Source organism: Plasmopara halstedii, assembly GCF_900000015.1.
Source record: "Plasmopara halstedii genome assembly, contig: Scaffold_110, whole genome shotgun sequence".
Lineage (NCBI taxonomy): Eukaryota > Oomycota > Peronosporomycetes > Peronosporales > Peronosporaceae > Plasmopara > Plasmopara halstedii.
In genome coordinates, this window is record NW_020187031.1 from 1,797,459 (window position 1) to 1,816,490 (window position 19,032).

The following is a 19,032-nucleotide window of genomic DNA, read 5'->3' on the forward strand; positions in this document are numbered from 1 at the left end:
CTTAACTCGAGCCGGTAGATTCTGGGAGTTTCAGGTGTACTTAAGCAACAAGGTGGTGTAACTCAGTTCCTTAAACAATGAGACAATAGTTGATGTAAAAATCTGTTCTATTAATTCCGATAATATAGTTTCAGCGCTGAAAGATTGCGTCGCCAAAATAAGCTAAGCTGTTCTAAAATTGTTCTAAAACTATTTTAAATTCAGAAACACGTGACTCTTGCTGTTGGCGAGAGCGCCAAATTCGTACGTTTGGTTTACGAGGACGAGCACAGCTCATCATTCGTCCATTGTTGAAACTAGTTGCAGAATGGTGAAGCAAGATGCCTGCCGCGTATTGCAGCGGGGCTGCCGTAGCTAAACGCTTGAGGAAGCGTACTTGAGGTCACCGACCTTTCACTCTTTACAAGAACCAAGTATGAGCTAGCGGATCGCAATCCGCTTACTCCAAAAGTGATTGATGCCTTCCAAAGGCTAATCGATTATTTGGTATAAATTTTAAACTGATTTTATTTATATTTTTATCCTAATGTTAAAAGTTTAGATTTTCCTAAATATACTAAAAATATATAGTAAAATCTAGATACATGCATAACTACTGGCTGCCTAGCCCCGTACCGTATTCTGGTTTGGGTGTGTGGTCACATCATGCACATCTCTTGTGTCACCCCCCCCCTGGTTATTAGGATTCGTGTAACCCCGTGACACGCATATTACATTGAGTGTATCATGATGTCGACCTGTATTCGTCACACGACAATGACCTTTTTAGAGGAGGAGTGTAACATTATCTTCGCTTCTTTTGTGCAAATCAAAAAGCAGATTTGGTCAGCGGGGAGTGAGTCTGCACTTTTGATGCCGACTTGATGTATTAGAAGGGCCAACAACAAGCGGTGGTTTGTGCATCCCTAGAGTAAGCTCAATGTAGCTATGATTCCGGTATAAACTATAATCCTTGGAAGTATTGTCTGCAGAACTGAATGATTAATTCATTGCCAAAGATGATGGGAGCCTTCAGACAAACAATCTCCGAGTTTGTCCATTTGGCCTCTAGTTTCTGTCGTAAGCTATACCTAACTATTACATGAAGATACATGGATGTACCTTCTGCGTGCAATGTGGGAGTTTATACCAAAGGAATTACAATTTGGCGCTCTCACATGCATATGTATGACCTCACAGATATTCTATGTGATACGGTAACTGGCTTACACGTACCCTTGTATGAAAGGGCGAGTCACACAAGATGATGTGACCGTACATAGATGAGATTACACAAGCTTGTGTGATTACACAATGGTTTTTGAACGAAAGAGCGTCTTTACCTTGGTTAAGGTTTTGAGTACTATGAGGTAGCGGATTGCGATCCGCTACACTCGCACTGGTCCTTGTAAAGAATGTAAGGCGGTGATCTTAGGTTAGTTCCATTTGAGCAAAGAGCTACGGCAGCCCCGCTGCAGATACAGAATGCTGGCACCTACTCGGGGATTGGAAGTTCAAGTTCCGAACACCCAAGATCTTGTATAAGTTAAAGCTGAGGCTTACCTTCAGTACACCCGTTATTATATGAATGAACTTTTTAGGACCCCAAGGCTTTAATAATTAAAGTTCTAGAAGCCCTTGGGGTGATTTTCATGTATCTTTAGTAATTACTAACTTGTCTTGATTCAGTTGCAAATTTGCCTTCAAGGCCCCTTCTTCAGTCCAATTCGGGACCGTCTTTCTATCTTAGTGTCGAAAAATCGCTTCCTCGTCACACGAGAGTTCGTGTTGTTTCTAAGGGCCTGTTCTGAACAGCGACCGTTTACAGTCCCCCTATCTCGTCGGAGTCATCGGCGAGCATAATCTGATATAACTTATCTAACTGTCTCGAACATCTCCTATTCCAACCTCTCCGAGATTTAATCCATCCACGACTCGGTCGTGGGATTGTCAACCACTTTTTGCTAAGTGGGACATGGTTGCCTTGCTTTTTTTGCACAGTGAAAATCGCGACCTTAAAAGTTCGCGTTGCGTTAATAAACGCATCGTGGTCGGATTCGTAGGCCGACATTTGGCTTACTATTTCAATAGTGACATATAAACTGATACTATATTTATTTTAGCTCTCAAAATAAAACTGTCTTTCTGTGTGGACCGCTATCTCAATACTTATCAGTATTCACAATGACACAAAAGTTTAATGTAAATTTCATGCAATTATATAGATATTCTATTTTGCTCAACTTATCGAAGAATGAGTTGTGTGATATTTGTCAGATCGGATCGCTTAGAGGTAAATTATGCCACTAATTGTTTTCTAGGTTGCTTTTTGTGTACTAACGGCTGGCACGACCTGTCGTTTTGTCGAAAATGGGTTGTAGGCACGGAATCAGTAATATCGTATAAGTATGACATATGGATTGTTCTCACCCGACATTTGTTTTTCTCTTCTTCAGTATGGAGCCAACACTATATATTGTACTTCTTGCATATAAATAGGCTTAGGATTGTTCACCAACACAGCTAAGATTTACCTACTTAGAACTGGGGGTTTCAATTTTATGCTAACAAGAAGCACCAGACAATTTTCGATCACTCTGAGATCCCGTGGACTCATAAGCCACAATAAAAAGTGCACTTATAAATGCATCAATGAAAGATGCTGATTTCAAGCGGAAGAGAACAGCCATAAAAAATTACAATGATCTGGTGAAAGGATTCACCATCACGTACAACTCAAATTTATTCGATTGTTGCAATCACGCAAATTGAAGAATCATCTTACGCCTGCCAACTTCAAGGTGTCGGGATGTGCTAGCACTTAAAACACTAATCCTAATCCCATGCTAACGCAGCAGTGCATTGAAAGCAAGCTCAGTTACCTTAAGCTCATACTTTCAATCTATTTGAGGACCAAATTTTAGCTTGTAAAAGCAATTTGTAGCCATACAAAGCGAGAAGTCGAATGTCACCAGGCGCAAATTTTATAATATTATGACTTGTAGCTCCAATTCACATCATAGTAAATTCTACTTCCGTCAAGTAACACGAGTCTTCGATTTTAAGTTGCGACATCGGCATGGCTTTCACCTTCAACTGAGGAGCCAAAAGTTTTTGTTCGGCCGGGACCGCGTAATCTTCTTCAGATTTTGTATCTGTGCGACATGTGACGAATAAATCATGTGAGATGATACCTAATTGCAGAATCTGTAGAATACATTTTTACACTTTTCATTTGGACAAGAACTCGTCACCAATGCCTCCAAGACATCTCTTTAACATGATGATGGTCATGATCTGCCTTGCTACTCATGCCCCTCGTCTCCATGCCGAATGCATGTCCGAATGCATGTCCAAAACGAATCCGCTTTACGACGAGTGCACGACGGTACCTAAGTCATACCTCGAGGGATGCTGCAAGGTAACTTGCGCGACTTGGTCGACAGGTTCGGGCTAAGCAATAATGAGAAACGAGCTTTTATTGCTCTATTTTTCGATAAATCCTTCACAATTTGACGCGTTTGTAGCCACATTTCAAATTTAGTTCACAATTGGACCAATTTAAGTGAATAACACCGCATAGTTCAACACGACCGAATCACCACCCAAGTTGATTTTTTTCGCTAACATCAATTACTGCATCTCTTACGCGCTTTTCTTAAACTATGCCTTTTGCTTCATTTGATAGGTCAACGTCCAACTTTTTTTATTTGTATTGTAATTTATTTTTACGACTAAAAAATTCAATACGATAACTTTAATGAAAATAGGATAAAGTGCTCAATCAACTATTTCATCAGCAACAATAAATTATTTAATTCATCATCTTCATAACTCGATTTTATAAATATTTATAGCCTTTACGCAAATAAGCACAAAAGCATAAAGGACAAGCTACCACTTAATTTCTTGATCTAGCACTACTGTTACAGATTTATGAGTAGAGCTGCCTCAAATAGCAATGCACTTTCGCATTGTTCTGTAAGACAAAACACCCTGTACACAGGCGATCGGCTCGCACTCATTGCAAGCAGGGACGGTTGTGCATCATGCGCCGATCATGATGCATCCTCTATGTGTAGATCTAATATCAAAAGTAGGATAATTTACGTTGTGTATACTCTTCAAGGAATTCTTCTCATAAAAATATCGGGAAATATGTTGTCAAAGAACCTATGTAAAGAGTAAGGACATTCTGATTAAATTTTGTTATATATAGAGCAAAGCTTCTCAGCAAAGCTACTGGGCTTTTTCAATCCGCAGTGTCAAAATTTTCAAAAGACACACGTCCGCGTCATCTGGCATCCTGTCATTGTAAACTTTGTCCACCATCTTCATTATTGGAAGTTTTGGCAAGTTTGTACCAAAGCCTCATAAAATATGATATCAAAAGTCTGAAAACGACTCGGTTTGCCGCAAATATTGCAATGCCTTTGGTGCGTTAGATTTCAGTATACCGTCACTACTGCCAGTTCTGAAACGTAAGCCAGTTCCTATACGAAACTTCACCAACAGCCGTCACAATATGTGGAAGCGCTTGTTGTGTATGAGTCATAGCGGATCGAAACAACGTAAACAATTTTACCGCCAAAACAGACCAGCTTAATTTGGTACTACTACGTAATAAAAAGAAGACTAAATTATGTCGACTATCTTGATGAAGCCTTTCTCTTCTGCATTCACAAACAACAACGTTCTTCATTGACTACTGCGCCATTAAAGGCTGTGCAATCAACAAATTAACCTCTCATTGCCCAAGTAAGTATCGTCTTTGGTAATATTGAGTGCCGTTGTCCCAAATCCTTTTCAACTTCTTTGATTGTACTATCCGATTGATTGCAGCTCAGTATCCAGATCAAATTTGTGAAATCCTTCACAATGATAAATTCCGTGTTGATACATACACGACACCATCGTGTGAACTAACGACCAGCTCTTGTATCATTGTGCCTTGTCACCACATGCTAGCATAACTTAACATTTTAGAAGCTAAGCATCCCGGCGCCTTTCGCTTCCATTCTGAGACAAACTGCGATTTCTGACACTGATGAATATCAAAGACGTAGTTCCTCAAACTGGATTTTGGTGTCGCTTCATTCCTTCTTTGTGAATTAAGCCGACCCAACGACATAGAACGACGCACTGACAGAATAAAATCACAAAGAGCAAAGAGTGTCAAACAAACTAAAGCGATTTTATTAACGGCTGATCGTCGAATAAACGTACGCGACCTCTTTAATTTTATCGTTAAGTGTAAATTTATAGTCAGCACACGCCAGACTTTATCTCGTCTAACGTGTGCAGTGGTATGCTGTTCACTTCGGAACCGCGAGGTCCAGGGTTCACTCCCCGGGCCAGGTAGAGAGGAAGTTAGAGTGTATTGAATAAAACCATACAGCACGTGCTTGACATGGCTTACACGACCCCTAAAAAGGGGTGTCGCTCCTAATCATATCTAACGCGTGATTTGCCAAGTAAAAAAACAGGCGAAAAGTAAAGGTTCGCCACCTCAGCTTTATTTTGTATCAACTCTGCTCATCTCCCTGAGCCTGATTTTTAGCTACCGCCAAATAATGGCATCCCACTACCGCGTAAATGCCGGCTTCCACTCACTAGCGGGATGCACAATGCACCGTGCAACCCTGTCTCTTCTCATGAAAGGCAACGACAGGGTGTGCCTCAACCAGCAGTTTCAGAAAAGCTGTGTGGAAGTGAGATCTTATTCATTCAGGAACTCCTTAAGCTTATCATCTCGCCAGATATTGGCGAATACCCAAATGAGCTAACCAGCCTACTATCTGCGCAACATGAAAGTGGGGCAACCCTTCCTCATTAAGCAGATCTAGCGAAGATATATCCGCCACAAAGGCCTCTTGTGAGCGCTATCTATCGTGGCACCAGGTCTCTTCGAGTGTTTCTGAGAGCGGCGGATACTGATATGAACCATCTCTTAGATGCACTTTCTGATCTGCACAGCAGGTTAAAAAGATCAAAGCGGTTGGATATAGATTGCTCTTTGGGTAGAGAGTATCCCTGCTGCAGAGGATAGTTTGAAAGTTGCTTCGTCTTTAACTTTGGTATCGTAAGTCTTACCTTAGACTACCTTAGTGATATATATCACTCTTAAAAATAGAGCAGTGAGTACTAAATACATATGAAGCTTTCAACTTCGTTTCTTTGTGAAGCGGTCATACCACATCCTCCGTGGGTTTGATAATGCGGACTCGGAGAGTCATTATTTTCTTTGCAGGGTGCACGGTATCCAGGTTCCACGTGGTTTTGTTTAACTTCAACTCGGAGAATACGTTGGTTTGAGACGATATCTGGTGTGATGATGCACATGATTTATTCAACTATCTGTCTTAAAGGCAACAAGACACGCTTATACATGCCAGGTTAATTGAGAAATGGCCAATTTGGCGGCCTGAGGGATGGAAACACTTATCGCCTGCATTGGGCGCTCAGCGCCTATTGGAATAGGCACAGAAGTTACCATTGTAAACGCATCAAAGAAGCAATAGTTTCAGCAAAACCAGCTTCTATCCGAAGGCCGCCTATCGTAAGCGTTCAGTCCTTTGAAGGCAGGGATGGAGAGAATCATTAAACTGGAGGGATTAAAATTGCCATGAAGTTGGCCATGCTATATTCGAAGCATCAGTGCTTTGTGCTTTTGATCTTCATGCTTGTAGTAAATTTGATATAATGAGCAATAGATATAGGAATGTCATGGCACGTGTTGAACGGACAAATGTACGAATTTCTCGCAAACCCTGACAGAGCGCATCGAGTGAGATCGAGGCGCTGACTAGAACTCATGAAAGATGAGATATAGTGGCCTATATCAAGTTGAAGACTTTTTTAGCGCCACCGATAAGTGCTTGTTTTAAAAAACAAGCACTTATCGGTGGCGCTAAGATTTCATAAATAGTCTCCGGACAGGCTCAGTTCCCAGTGATACCATGCATCACCACTCTAACAACCAGTTTTGCTACGGTACTAACTAATGGATGAAGCACCGAATACTTCCCGAAAATTGAAATGTCTTCTTTCGTGATTGTGTGTTGTGGGAGACCCGAAATGGTTTTTACATACTATGATCAAGTATCTAACACGAGGAACCAATGCACAGCTTTGGTAAGCTTGACCAAATCTATATCTCTGCTAAAGGAAATCACTAGTTCATTTGACATGTATAAGTATCACAGATGGTTGCAGAGCGAAACATTGTTATAAATATGCGCATATACTACTACCTTTTTCAACTGTGCGTCAGAATATCGTGAATTACCGGGACTTCAGATATTTAGAGGTGATATGATTCGTGCCCAGCCAGTTCATATTACATCGTCACTCGAAATTCGAGTAAAGTTTAAAGGGCCATGGAGCTTTGCAAATACAGAATACTTGGGACGGAATGGCAAAGAAGTTCCTTCAACAGTAGATCTTCATGCGATGCTTGGGCAGCTGATTTTGCACACAGTTTTCTCAATTGATAGACAAAGATCAACTCTTGTCGGCTTTAATTTTTTCTGTTATGTTTTTAAATTTGAAAAATTTAAGTATAAATAAACTGAGAGGTGCTTTACTACCATCCAAATGTCTATCAAATTCCGTCTATGCCAGCATACTAGCCATTGACGGCGACGCTTGCAGCGATGAATTGCCACGTTGACACATCGAAGTATTGCGTACATAAGTGACTCTCCGAAATGCCCGTTCAGCTAATGATTATGAGCGATTTATTTGCCTTGACATTTTTCACTTCTGGGGCATGGAAATATCATCATCACCGGCTCATTTGAACTTGGGATCCTAATTATGTGGAACCACCATGAGCTGAGTGTCAAGATGGTCAATGCTGTAATTCTGCAACCTATCCGACAAACAGAATTTTTTTATGCTTTTAACAAGATACGTTGAGAAAGCGGGATTCGTTTTTTTGGTAGTTAGCTTCCTAGCGTTTTTTGCATCGAAACAGATGTTACACCGTCATCCATGCATGACCTCATCGTCATAATACACTAAAATTTTTTGTAAGGGGCGACGTCAGCCATCACATTTTTGCCATTCAGATTAACACCTTTCGTTGACGGCGCACTCGCAAATAATATGCATTGTCTTGAAGTTCATTCTGAGAGATTTAGTGAAGGCATCGATGTGCAAAGACGCATAAAATATACAGATCTCGAAGCTTAAGCTAAGCGGGTCTCCGGTGAACTCGACAAGAGCATATTTTATTACAAATACATCTTTGTCATGAACTAAGTTGCATTTTCCTTCCACTTCAAGCTGAATCCATTAATAGCGCATTGGAAACAGCGTGAAGAAGCACAGCTTCTGGCACAGGTGAAAGCATCCCAGACGACAAGTAATGCTAATTTCTAATGATCATGAGCAAAGTGCTTATAAGAAAGTGTAACATATCATCATGCACTAAAACGTTCGCTACCGAATTTAGAAGATTTATATGAGATCGTGCCATGTCGGCGGAATTTGCTTCAAAGTTGTGCAAGCTGTCGGTATGATTGCGCCATTTCAATAAGCTTAATACTAATAAAGGCTTGGGCTATCTCACAATGTCCTTGATCGTGCAAAAGCTGTTAGTAGAACATCTCTTTTGATCACTAAAAAAAGTGGATCTCGTTAGCTCCAAAAACACTCATGTTTAAGCTGTCGAACAGCTTTTATTCAAGCTCATACACTACAATGTAGCTTGCAAGCGCTTAATATGGATCTTGTATCAGACATCTCGCTATCTTTTCGACAATTGAAGAGTATATAGGCCAAACAAAAATTTCGATACGGCAAAGTAGCTTCGTAATCAGACAAATGAGCGTCACTGGTGCATCGAAGATCCCTGGGATATATACACCCACTGCAGATATTCGACCTAAAGTCTCTTTGCAATGAGTGAAATGTGTCTGTTATTCAAGAACAAGATATAATTAAGCCATAGTTGACTCTCTATTCTATAGAAATTCCTTTTTGGGATCGGTATTGCACGGGAATGATGTATGCATTTAGCTCGAATGTAGCATAAACTGCCGTTACCCTATCAGACAGAGAAATTCGGTATCGATAAACAAATTCGTTTCGTTTAGTGCTCATGTTTTGCGCTTTTGAGATAAGGCCATTGTCGTGTGGTGCGATATGCGGCTCCAGGCCATTTTCATGACAAAATTTGTGAAAAGGGAACAACTTGCGGTGCATGTCCACCTCGCCATGTCGCAACACACTTACAGCTAAGTATGATCAAAATATCATGCTTATGTTTATGGAAGCCGTCCGGATCCTATCTATGTTTAAAAAATTTCGTTACTGATTTCCTCCTGTGATACTTTCGGTGTCAATTCGGCGATATAATGTCCTGATCTGCTTTGTGATTATCCCCGATGGAATAACTTCAAAGATCGACAATAACATGAAAACCTTTACATCCTAAGGTTTATCATGATTGCTACATTTATGAGTAGAAGCTTTTGCTGGAACTTGAACTTGAGAGCATTGTTGCTCCGGCGTTGAGCGCCGCACCTGGTATAAATGTATTTGCATTACGGCTTCATCGACACAGAGATAAATTGTCCTACGTGATAAATATTCTTTGATGAATATGTATACTTAAAGTGAGCATAATGTTTCTTGGTAGTAAATACATATCACTCTCGAAACTAATAATGCCAAAAGTACAAAGTGTTTGAGAGGCTCTCTGACACTTTAGTGTAGGTGTGGGCTCAAGCAGAAAATTAAAAGTGAATATATTAAACTGTTACATCTGATTCATCGATCTAATTACATCCAGTCTAAAAATTACATGCACATGCTTGTTGTTGATGTTGCAACATCAACGTCATTATCAACTGCAACTGCAACAACAACAACCACCATGCAGTATTCATTATAGTGTCTTGCGGGTTATGTAACACTCCCACTCACGCTTGACTTAGTATCAGATAAGGGCTTAATACCACAAAAGGCACGTAGCTCAGTGAAACAAGTTGTTGCCAATGCCTTCGTCATCATGTCAGCAAGTTGACGGTTTGTTGAGATGTATTTGATTTAAATTATACCATTTGCGTCGCGCTCACGAACAAAATGGTGGCGGGTATCAATATGCTTTGAATGTGCATTGGAACCAACATTGTGTGCCAGGGCAATGGCCCCATGATTATCTATATAGATCACCGTGGGATTTGACTTTTTGTGACCAAGTTCTTTTATTAACGTTCGAGCACAAGTGGCTTTCTGTGTGCATCGGCTGGAAGCCATGTATTCTGCTTCAGCTGAGCTCAATGCAACCGTCTTTTGATATTTTGCTCTAAAATGAAACCGTTCCAGTATTAAGCATCACCAAAACACCAGATCCTGATGGTCGAACATCTACATTGCTTCCCCAGTCTGCATCACTAAACGCAACCAGAGATTGTTTCGAAACACCCCCACTGAAAGTCAATATGATAGATCGAGTTGTATACAAATACCGCAGTATACGAATTGCAGCCTTCCAATGAGCCTGGCCAGCGCAATCCAGGAAACGACTGACATGAGACACAGCATAGCATACATCTGGTCTAGTACCCATTGCAATGTATAGTAGACAACCCATAAATGAACGAATTGGTCGTTTCTCCATTGCTTCTCATAAATGAACGAATTGGTCGTTTCTCCATTGCTTCTTTCTCATCCGATGTCTTTGGAGAGTCATCTCGACTAAACTTCATTCCACTGTCACATGAGTTCTGGGTTGGCAGTGCATTTGATTACATGAAACGCTTAGCTACTTCCTCAATGAAGTGACTTTATGATATGGTTTGCGTCTTCTTGTGTATTGCATAATTTATTTCCATTCCAAGGATCAACTTTGCTCGACCAATTCTTAGATACGAAATCATTGAGTGATTTTTGATTTGATTTCATTCTTCAATGGTTTTGGCCGCTATCATATCATCAACGAATAGACAGATGTAAATCACAGACTCAGGTCGATTTTAAACATAAATGCCTGAATCACTCGCTGAAGGTTTAAATCCAATTTTCAGTAGGACGTCGTTGATAGTCTTGTTCCACACATGAGCCGCTTGATTGATGCCGTAGAGGGAACGGTTCAGTTTGGGTACTTTCCATTTGAATCCCTCAGGCACTCTGATGTATACCAACTCATCGAGCATTTCATAAAGAAAAACAGTATCTACATCAAATTGGAAAATCGATATACCTTGGTATGATTATACTATGCGGATGAAGCTCGAGTTTGCTACTGGTGCGTAGGTATCAAAGAAATTTAAACCAATTCTTTGACTAAATCCCTGCGCAACGAGTCATCCCTCGTATGGAATAATCTCACCATGTTCGTTCTTCTTTATCGCGAAAACCCACTTTGATCCAATCGTTTACATACCAGATATGAAATCTACAATATCCCATGTGTTGTTGCGAACTAATAAGTCAATCTCATTCTGAATAGTTTGCTCCCAATGATTTTTGCACTCTTCATTGGTTGCGTCGCTAAATGATGTTGGCACAACAGCCATGAACGCTACCATGCCATCATCATCATTTATCCGTGAACGCTTTGGTGGTCGCACATCCATGTGGTCAGAGTCATCGTGCTGACGGTATTCTCCCACTGGCTCGGACGCAACTATGCGTCTTTCTGGAGTGGCATCGGACTCAATCTGGAGGCGCTGTTGAGTGTGAGGCACATCACGCAGCACTTGATGCTGACTATGGTTAGGTTGGCGACAATGAATAAGAGAATGGAATACAGTTGCGTCCTTCCCTGAGTAAGTGCTGTCATGTGTGATTTCAGTTTGTGGTAGACTCGCAAGATGAATGCTTGATGTAGAAATATGGGTATCAACCGCCAAAGACATTCTCTCGTCGTTATCAACCAATTCGTCATGAATGATCACATCATCGCTTTGTGTTGGCTGTGAAACACAAGGTGCCATATTTTCATCAATTGGAATATAAAGATGCTCATGAGGCTTATTCGTGATTTTCACATGATAGATGCTGGATACTCCACGTTCATCCAGAGCAACTGAACGGCTTGTTTTTACATTTCCATTATCGAGATTTAACACACGGTAACTTTTGTTATGTTTCATCTACCTCAGAAACATGCAGCGAAATGATGTCGCGTCGAGTTTTGTTCGTTGAGACTTGTCAATATGAGCGTACCCCCGAGAACCAAAGACACGAATATGATCAAGGTTTGGACGAGAGCAAAAACAAATCTCGTATGGTGTAATAACAGTGCTCATGGTGCTGGTCATCCGATTCAACAGGTATACAGCAGTATTGAATGGATCAGCCCATCATCGAGTTTTAATAGCCTTGAACAGCATCATGCTTTTTGCCATCTCCACAACGTTTCAGTTTGTTCGTTCTGCAAGCCCATTTTGTTGAGGGCTATATGGTGCAGAGCGTTGGTGGATGATCCCACCATCAACACAAATCTTGCCAAACTTTTTGTTGTCGAATTCAGTCCCATTGTCGGACCGAACGGTTTTGATTCAAACACCTAGTTGCCTTCCCATCTTCGCTTTGTACTCACAAAAAAGATTTGCCACTTCCGTCTTACTCTTCAAGAAGTATGCACATATGTAGCGCGAATAGTCATCTGTGAAGAGCAATACATACTTTGCTCCACCGGTAGACGTTACTTTCATGGGTCCCAGGAGATCTGTGTGCACCAGTTGTATGACCCGTGTGTTTTTTATCATACTATGATTTGTTTGCTTTGGGAATGGTGTGACAGTATACAAGCATGCATCCACCACATATGCAGCGGGGCTGCCGTAGCAAAACGCTGAGAAAGCGTATTTTAAGTCACCGACCTTACGTTCTTTACAAGAACCAAGTATGAGTTAGCGGATCGCAATCCGCTAACTCCAAGAGTAATTACTGACTTCCCAAGGCTAATCGACTCTTCAGTTTAAATTCCAAACTGATTTTAATTTCCTTTTTGATCCTGTTAGATTTTTCTAAATATACTAAAAATATATAGTAAAATCTAAATACAGGCATAACTACTGGCTACCTAGTCACATACCGTATTCTTGCTTGTGAGTGGTCACTCCATACACATCTCGTGTGACACACACCCCTGATACCAGGGTTCGTGTAACCCCGTAACAACATAGGTTTTGATCACGCTGGAGTCCTCCAGGGATACCATTACTCGCATCATCTATACGTTTCATATTGTCATGATGTGTGTATCCTAATCTCGCATGACATTACTTTCAATCACTTGGTCGTTCTTGATGGTCAGTCACACTCACAGCATGTTATTGATTCTTCACACGATACACATTGTTTGCTTGTGGTACGGTCGCTGTCACTTCTTCTCCTCCAGATGGTACACTCTTCCATATTAAAACTCAGCGTAAGACCCTTCTGGGTAAGTTTTGTAACTGAGAGTAGCCGACGATATAATCCAGGAATGTGGAGTGCGTCTACCATCTTTACTATGCGACCTTGAGGGCATTGAATGTGAGTATAACCTATACTAATCGCATGAAGTGATTCACAATCAGCAATTTTAACACCAATGCTATCTTTCAACTCTCTGTAAGTGTATGGAAATTCTTTTGCTTACGGCTCATGTGCGACGTTGCACCACTATCTAGCAATCAGTCTGATATTTCATCCATATCTGCCATAAACAGTTCCTTACAACTGCGTGCACTTGGTGGACAGTCCACCTTCTTATGATCAATCTTTGTGCAGCCATGGCAACGCCCGGTGAAACCTCGAGCTGATAGTAGCTGTCCAAGGTTACCTTGTCTCATGTCTTGTAGAATATGCTGATCTTGGCGACCACCGCCACCTTGTTTATTCTTTCGACCACCACGACCACAAATTCGCACCTTGAAAGCGCTTTCCTCCAATTTTCCTGCATTTTCGATCTTTTCGTGCTCTTTTAAGAGCTTTTCCTCCACTTCGTCAAGTGAAATTTCCTTAGAGTTCTCAACAATCATCGCATGACTGCTCGGCAGACTAGTAACTGAGCAAGATCACAAGCTGCCTATCAGTGCAAATACCATCCCCAACACCCTCCATCGCAACTACCAGTTCGCTGAAATTATCGAGCTGAGAAGCCATGGTTGCTCCATCTCCCATAGTGAAATCATGTAAACGTCTAATCAAAGTCACTCGATTGTGAAGATTTGAACGATTGCGAGTGGTCCAAACCCCCAAGCTCGCTGCTGGTAAAATATTACATATATTTCAGGTATTGTATTTATATGCTAAATTGTGCCTATCATGCAATTGTGACGGATATAAAGCTCGCCATTGGTACCAACCGGGGCCAAGTTTACATTTACGACTACTCAAAGGGTACGAAGAGACAAGTTCCGAGCAAGCACAAACGTCGAATTTTATATGGTGATTGGAATCTGAAAGATAAATTTGCCTTTGGATCGGAAGATCGGCAGATTACTATTTGTCTCCCTTCTGGTCGGGAGACCAAAAGTGAAGACAAAGATTCAATTTTATTGGTAAATATGGTGTGGAAAAACAATAATATTGTACGATTTGAACGACGCCGTTGAAGTCGAAATTAAATCCCAAAAAATTATCTTTTCGCTTATCTTGTCACATGTGAACTAACGGCTGGTTGGATGAAGCACAACCTGTCGTTTTGTCGAAAATGGGTTGCAGGAGCGGAATCAGCAATATCGTAGAAGCATAAAAAAGCATGGCAAATCCATGTTTTTGTCATGGCTGCATTGTTGTCACTGGGCACTTCTTTTCCAACTCTTCAGTATGGTACCCGCGCAATTAAGCGGCAATTATCACAAGTAAGAGAAAATGATAACTGCATCTTGGTTCAACAACTTCTGTCGGTACAATCCGATTTAGCACACAAATTGAAGAAAGCATGTTACGCCTGCCATAATCAAAGCATCAGACGGTGCTATCATTTAGCTGATCCTATGCTTACCAGCTGTGCATTCCAAACAAGTGCACTTGGAGGACCCTCATCTCAACCCTTTTGAATTGGAATAAATAGACCCGACAGGCTTTTTCAAACGCCAAATTCTCGATTGTAACAGCAACTTGTAACCATATGGAATGTCGAGGCGAACATCAAGAGCAGTTCTTGACAAGCGCAAATTTTTCAATGGAATGATTTGTAGCTTCAGTTCACATAATTATAGTTTCTGCTGGTACACAGCGCAATCGGCTTGCTTTTACCTTCATCTTCATAAAGCAATTCAAATCCGTCTTTGTGCCGGGAGGGGTTCTGTTTATTTTCTAGAATCTTCTTCAATCTTTGCGACATGTGACGAATATATCATGTCAGATGATGCCTGATGGCAGAATCTATGAAGGGTAATTTTCACTTTTCATTTGGACAAGAACCTCTCGATAATGCCCCCAAATTTCTCGTCAAAACGATTGCGATCATGATCTGCCTTGCCTGTCCTTCCACTAGTCGTTATGTCGATATCAATTGCGTGAAGGGATGCGAACACGAGGGCGGGAAGTATTATGACTCGTGCCATAGGCTTGGGGAAGGCTTCAGCGAGGACTGCTGTGAGGAATTTTGCAGTGACGAGCATTAAAATGAAAGTTCAGGCTAAATCATATAAAGCATTAATGAGAAACCCGATCAAAATCGCTTCAATTGTTCAATATATCAATGGAGTCTTCACAGTTTAACTCTTTTGTAGCCTCATTATATATACAGATTCCAAGGCTTATCCGTCGAACCAATTTGCGTGAATACAGATAACACTGCACAGTTTCAATGACACTTAAGGTGATCTTATAGTTAGCTACAATCACTCCCTTTTTTATTGGCGCAGCTTCGCAAACGTGAATTGGATCCCCATTGAAAAGAGCTATTGTATCGTACTAAGATGATGTACTCTGGTCAATTGCTTAGTCTGCCTCCAACTTAGCTTTCTAAGACGTCGCAGTTCATTACAAATCCATTGAATTGCTTGATTCTTCGGTCTGTGAGCGAAATCCAGCCGACGGACCATCCCTGTTCGTTTGCGGCACGTTACGACACGACCTCGCCCGAAGTTACGTCGTTTAACTACCTCGCAGTAGGTGCTGATCGTAAATTAATGGGAACAATCGATAATCAAACTTCAAATCGACAAGATATATCATTCATTTCATCATACGTTTACAATTACAGTTTGTCAGGAGACGTTGACTTGAAGATATATCGCCTTTCAGACATTCCAAATATGCACAAGTAATGACACAAATACACAAAGAAGTATTTAGCATGAACGATAAGCTAGTACATAACTTGCAAACAACTGATCGGCCCGCACAACTTGCAAGCAAGACCGGCTTTATTCCGTTGTGCATCATGCGCCAAAATAATGTTGCTTTTCTTTTTCTCATTAAGTAAGCCGTGTTCATGAATTTTGGTACCATCTTTTCCAAAGGAACTTATGTTGTGATCATCACAGTCGGTCCAAAGAAGTTACCCACATTTCGGGGTCTTGTATGAGTAAAAAGAATATCAAGCTGTTATCATGAAACGATACTTTACATTGCCCAAAGGTTCTCCTTATCAATGAAAGTTTTATGCTGTCAAAAAATATAACGAGTATATATATGGAGTACTTGAGTACAAAGACATTCTGCTTTGATCAAAAAGATAACCATATATCCTTAATCGTTTGTTCACATGTAAGTAAATTCATCAATCCACAGTGTCGTACCTTTTGCAATTCATACGTTCGTATCATCCAGCATCCTGTCATTGTAAACTTTGTCTACCACCTTCATCATCAGAGGTTTGACAATTTTGAAAAGCTTTCGAAAGTCTCAAAACTATGATAAAATTCTTACATGTTACAAACGTACGCCGGTTCCAACAACACCCATGACGATTTGTGCTTTGTATTAGTAATGAGTATTGTGCTTTGCGGATCGACTTAATGACACCAATCATACTGCTAATGGCTTCAAAAACGATCGATGTTTATCTGATGCTTCTTCTTAACAAAAAGAAGACTTACTTATGTTGACCACCTTGATCAATCAATCGACACAAGCGCAGCTTCACGAAGTCGCCTTAATGAGCATATTAGCTTTTTCTTGACGGCCTCGTTCTTCATGAATGCTGCGCAATGAACAATTTAACAATGTAAGTATCATCATTGCTACTTTTCGATGGCAGTTAATTCAAATTCTTTGTAGATTTTATAATTGTACCATCCCGTGGCTGTAATTCCGTCTCCAGATCAACTTAACGGATTTGTCCACTACAATACAATTCCCGCGTAGATATACATACAACATCATCGTATGCCCATCTTCCAAGACAAGCTCTTAATATCGTCGGCATTTAACTCCACTTGTATAGTTTTTTTCTTGCTGTTTCCGCCTGCCAGTTGAACTTTCCATTATATGAATCACGGTCCCTTTATTTTCCTTTTATATGAAAATATGCGATTTACGGTCCTGATGATATCAAAGACGACAAACACGCGAATAGGACGATGATGTTGCTTTGATGAATAAAAGCCGCTCCAACGACGTCAAACGATGCGCTAAAGGAATATAGTTATCAGCAAAAGGCATATCAAGGATGTCAAATTTATTTAGGCGATACAAATATCGTCGAATAAACTCTCTCGACCTCTTCACTAGTACCGCCCAGCGTAAAATTTACAGTCAGCAGATCTAACGCGTGTGAGTCTGATTTCTCTTCTTTATCTCCTCTTCTCTTGTGGGCAATACGACGTATCTAATCAACGGAATCGAAATCTGCTGGTCAGGTCTTGATTTTTTGTCGACCAAAGCTCTTTTTCATCGAAAGCGCAGGGCGCGCAAGGAACGACTCGAAGTCAGACGTGTGTACAACATGATTTTTTTCGAGGCCGTTGCAATTAGAAATTTATTGATGACTGTTGTACGATTAGGCTACATAAACGGAGATTATTTTGAATTGGTAGACACGATAGAATGCGATGTTCGCATGTTGTCTTGCAGTTGTTGTAGACTTGTTACTCTGCACTATGTAGAACAAATCAATATTGGCTTGCAGCATTGCAAAGCAGCTTCAGAGAAGACAGACCTCAGACAAGAAGCTCGTTAAATGCATGCTTGGCTTGAGAAGTTCAGAGCCGCCGAAGTAAACGTTCATCGCATCAAGTTCTTTTGTAAGCCGCTCCGCCCATCTCCCTGAACCTGATGGTCAGCTACTGCCAGTTTGTAAGCGTGAAGATGGCCGGCTTTAACTCGCTACTAGGATGAGCGTTGGACAGTATAACCCTGTCTCGATTCACGGAGCGCAAGTGTAAAGAATCCCTCAAATTGAAAGCTGTAGCGGTTTATATAAGTAGTGCAGAAGTTTAATCATACATTTTAAGAACTCTTAAAGCCAGACGATGCTTCTAGTTTGTCAGATATAGGCTACAGCCTTGATGAGCCTGCAGGCCTCGTAACCGCGCAAAAAGAAACCGGGCAAAATTTAGTTCATTAAATAGATCTTTTGAAGGAAGTCCCGCTGAAAAGGTCTCGCAGGAACGCTGGATGTAGTGGAGGCAGGTGGAATCTCTCTGAGTGTCTCGAAGTACGGCCGATTCTGATATGAAACACTTTTTAGATGCCTTCCAAGGTATCGATCGGCTCAAGATAATCGAAGCGCTTGAAAGCAAATTACTCTTTGAGCAGAGAGTATCTTAGCTATAGAGGATGGCTGAGACGTCGCTTCGTCTACAACAAAGCGCATCAGATCTAAATGCTCGACAGAGGGTCCTGCATCTGACCCGTCAAATAACATACCACCTCATCGATGCGGGACGGAATTCATCGTAATGTATGTAGAGGGCACATTCGCCACCACATCGAGGCAGCCTGATTTTTATTGATTACTAGATTCGAAGATGTACAAAGTAAAGAAGTATATCAGTTCAGGCATTCTCTGCGAGAGGAAAAGGGATCTTGAGCCGAATACATCTTGTTGGAAAGAGTATTTCTCATGGGATTGTGTACATTTATTACACGGTTGTTGTGACGGGTCACACGGCACCTTGCACAGAGGAAGGTTGACTTCCAAGAGTATAC

General features: G+C 41.0%; 5 protein-coding genes across 5 annotated transcripts; 1 reads left to right on the forward strand and 4 right to left on the reverse strand.

Annotated features, from left to right (window-relative positions):
- Positions 1–2,991: 2,991 nt before the first annotated feature.
- PHALS_00364 (uncharacterized protein) lies at positions 2,992–3,307 on the reverse strand (the record flags this gene model as incomplete). Its single annotated transcript, XM_024730902.1, has 2 exons — positions 2,992–3,186; positions 3,260–3,307. The coding sequence occupies 2 exons, from the start codon at positions 3,305–3,307 to the stop codon at positions 2,992–2,994; spliced, it is 243 nt and encodes an 80-aa protein (XP_024572412.1).
- A 5,987-nt stretch (positions 3,308–9,294) lies between these two features.
- PHALS_00365 (uncharacterized protein) lies at positions 9,295–9,531 on the reverse strand (the record flags this gene model as incomplete). Its single annotated transcript, XM_024730914.1, has 2 exons — positions 9,295–9,408; positions 9,475–9,531. 2 exons carry the CDS (start codon positions 9,529–9,531, stop codon positions 9,295–9,297), a joined length of 171 nt encoding a protein of 56 aa, XP_024572413.1.
- Positions 9,532–11,366: 1,835 nt separating this feature from the next.
- On the reverse strand, positions 11,367–12,086 carry PHALS_00366 (uncharacterized protein; the record flags this gene model as incomplete). The annotated part of the gene is made up of 1 exon (XM_024730925.1): positions 11,367–12,086. One exon carries the CDS (start codon positions 12,084–12,086, stop codon positions 11,367–11,369), a length of 720 nt encoding a protein of 239 aa, XP_024572414.1.
- Positions 12,087–13,616: 1,530 nt separating this feature from the next.
- On the reverse strand, positions 13,617–14,106 carry PHALS_00367 (uncharacterized protein; the record flags this gene model as incomplete). The annotated part of the gene is made up of 2 exons (XM_024730936.1): positions 13,617–13,990; positions 14,028–14,106. The coding sequence occupies 2 exons, from the start codon at positions 14,104–14,106 to the stop codon at positions 13,617–13,619; spliced, it is 453 nt and encodes a 150-aa protein (XP_024572415.1).
- Positions 14,107–17,141: 3,035 nt separating this feature from the next.
- PHALS_14946 (uncharacterized protein) lies at positions 17,142–18,329 on the forward strand. The gene has a single exon (XM_036407627.1). It carries the CDS (start codon positions 17,828–17,830, stop codon positions 18,059–18,061), a length of 234 nt encoding a protein of 77 aa, XP_036262986.1. The 5' UTR covers positions 17,142–17,827; the 3' UTR covers positions 18,062–18,329.
- Positions 18,330–19,032: the final 703 nt, after the last annotated feature.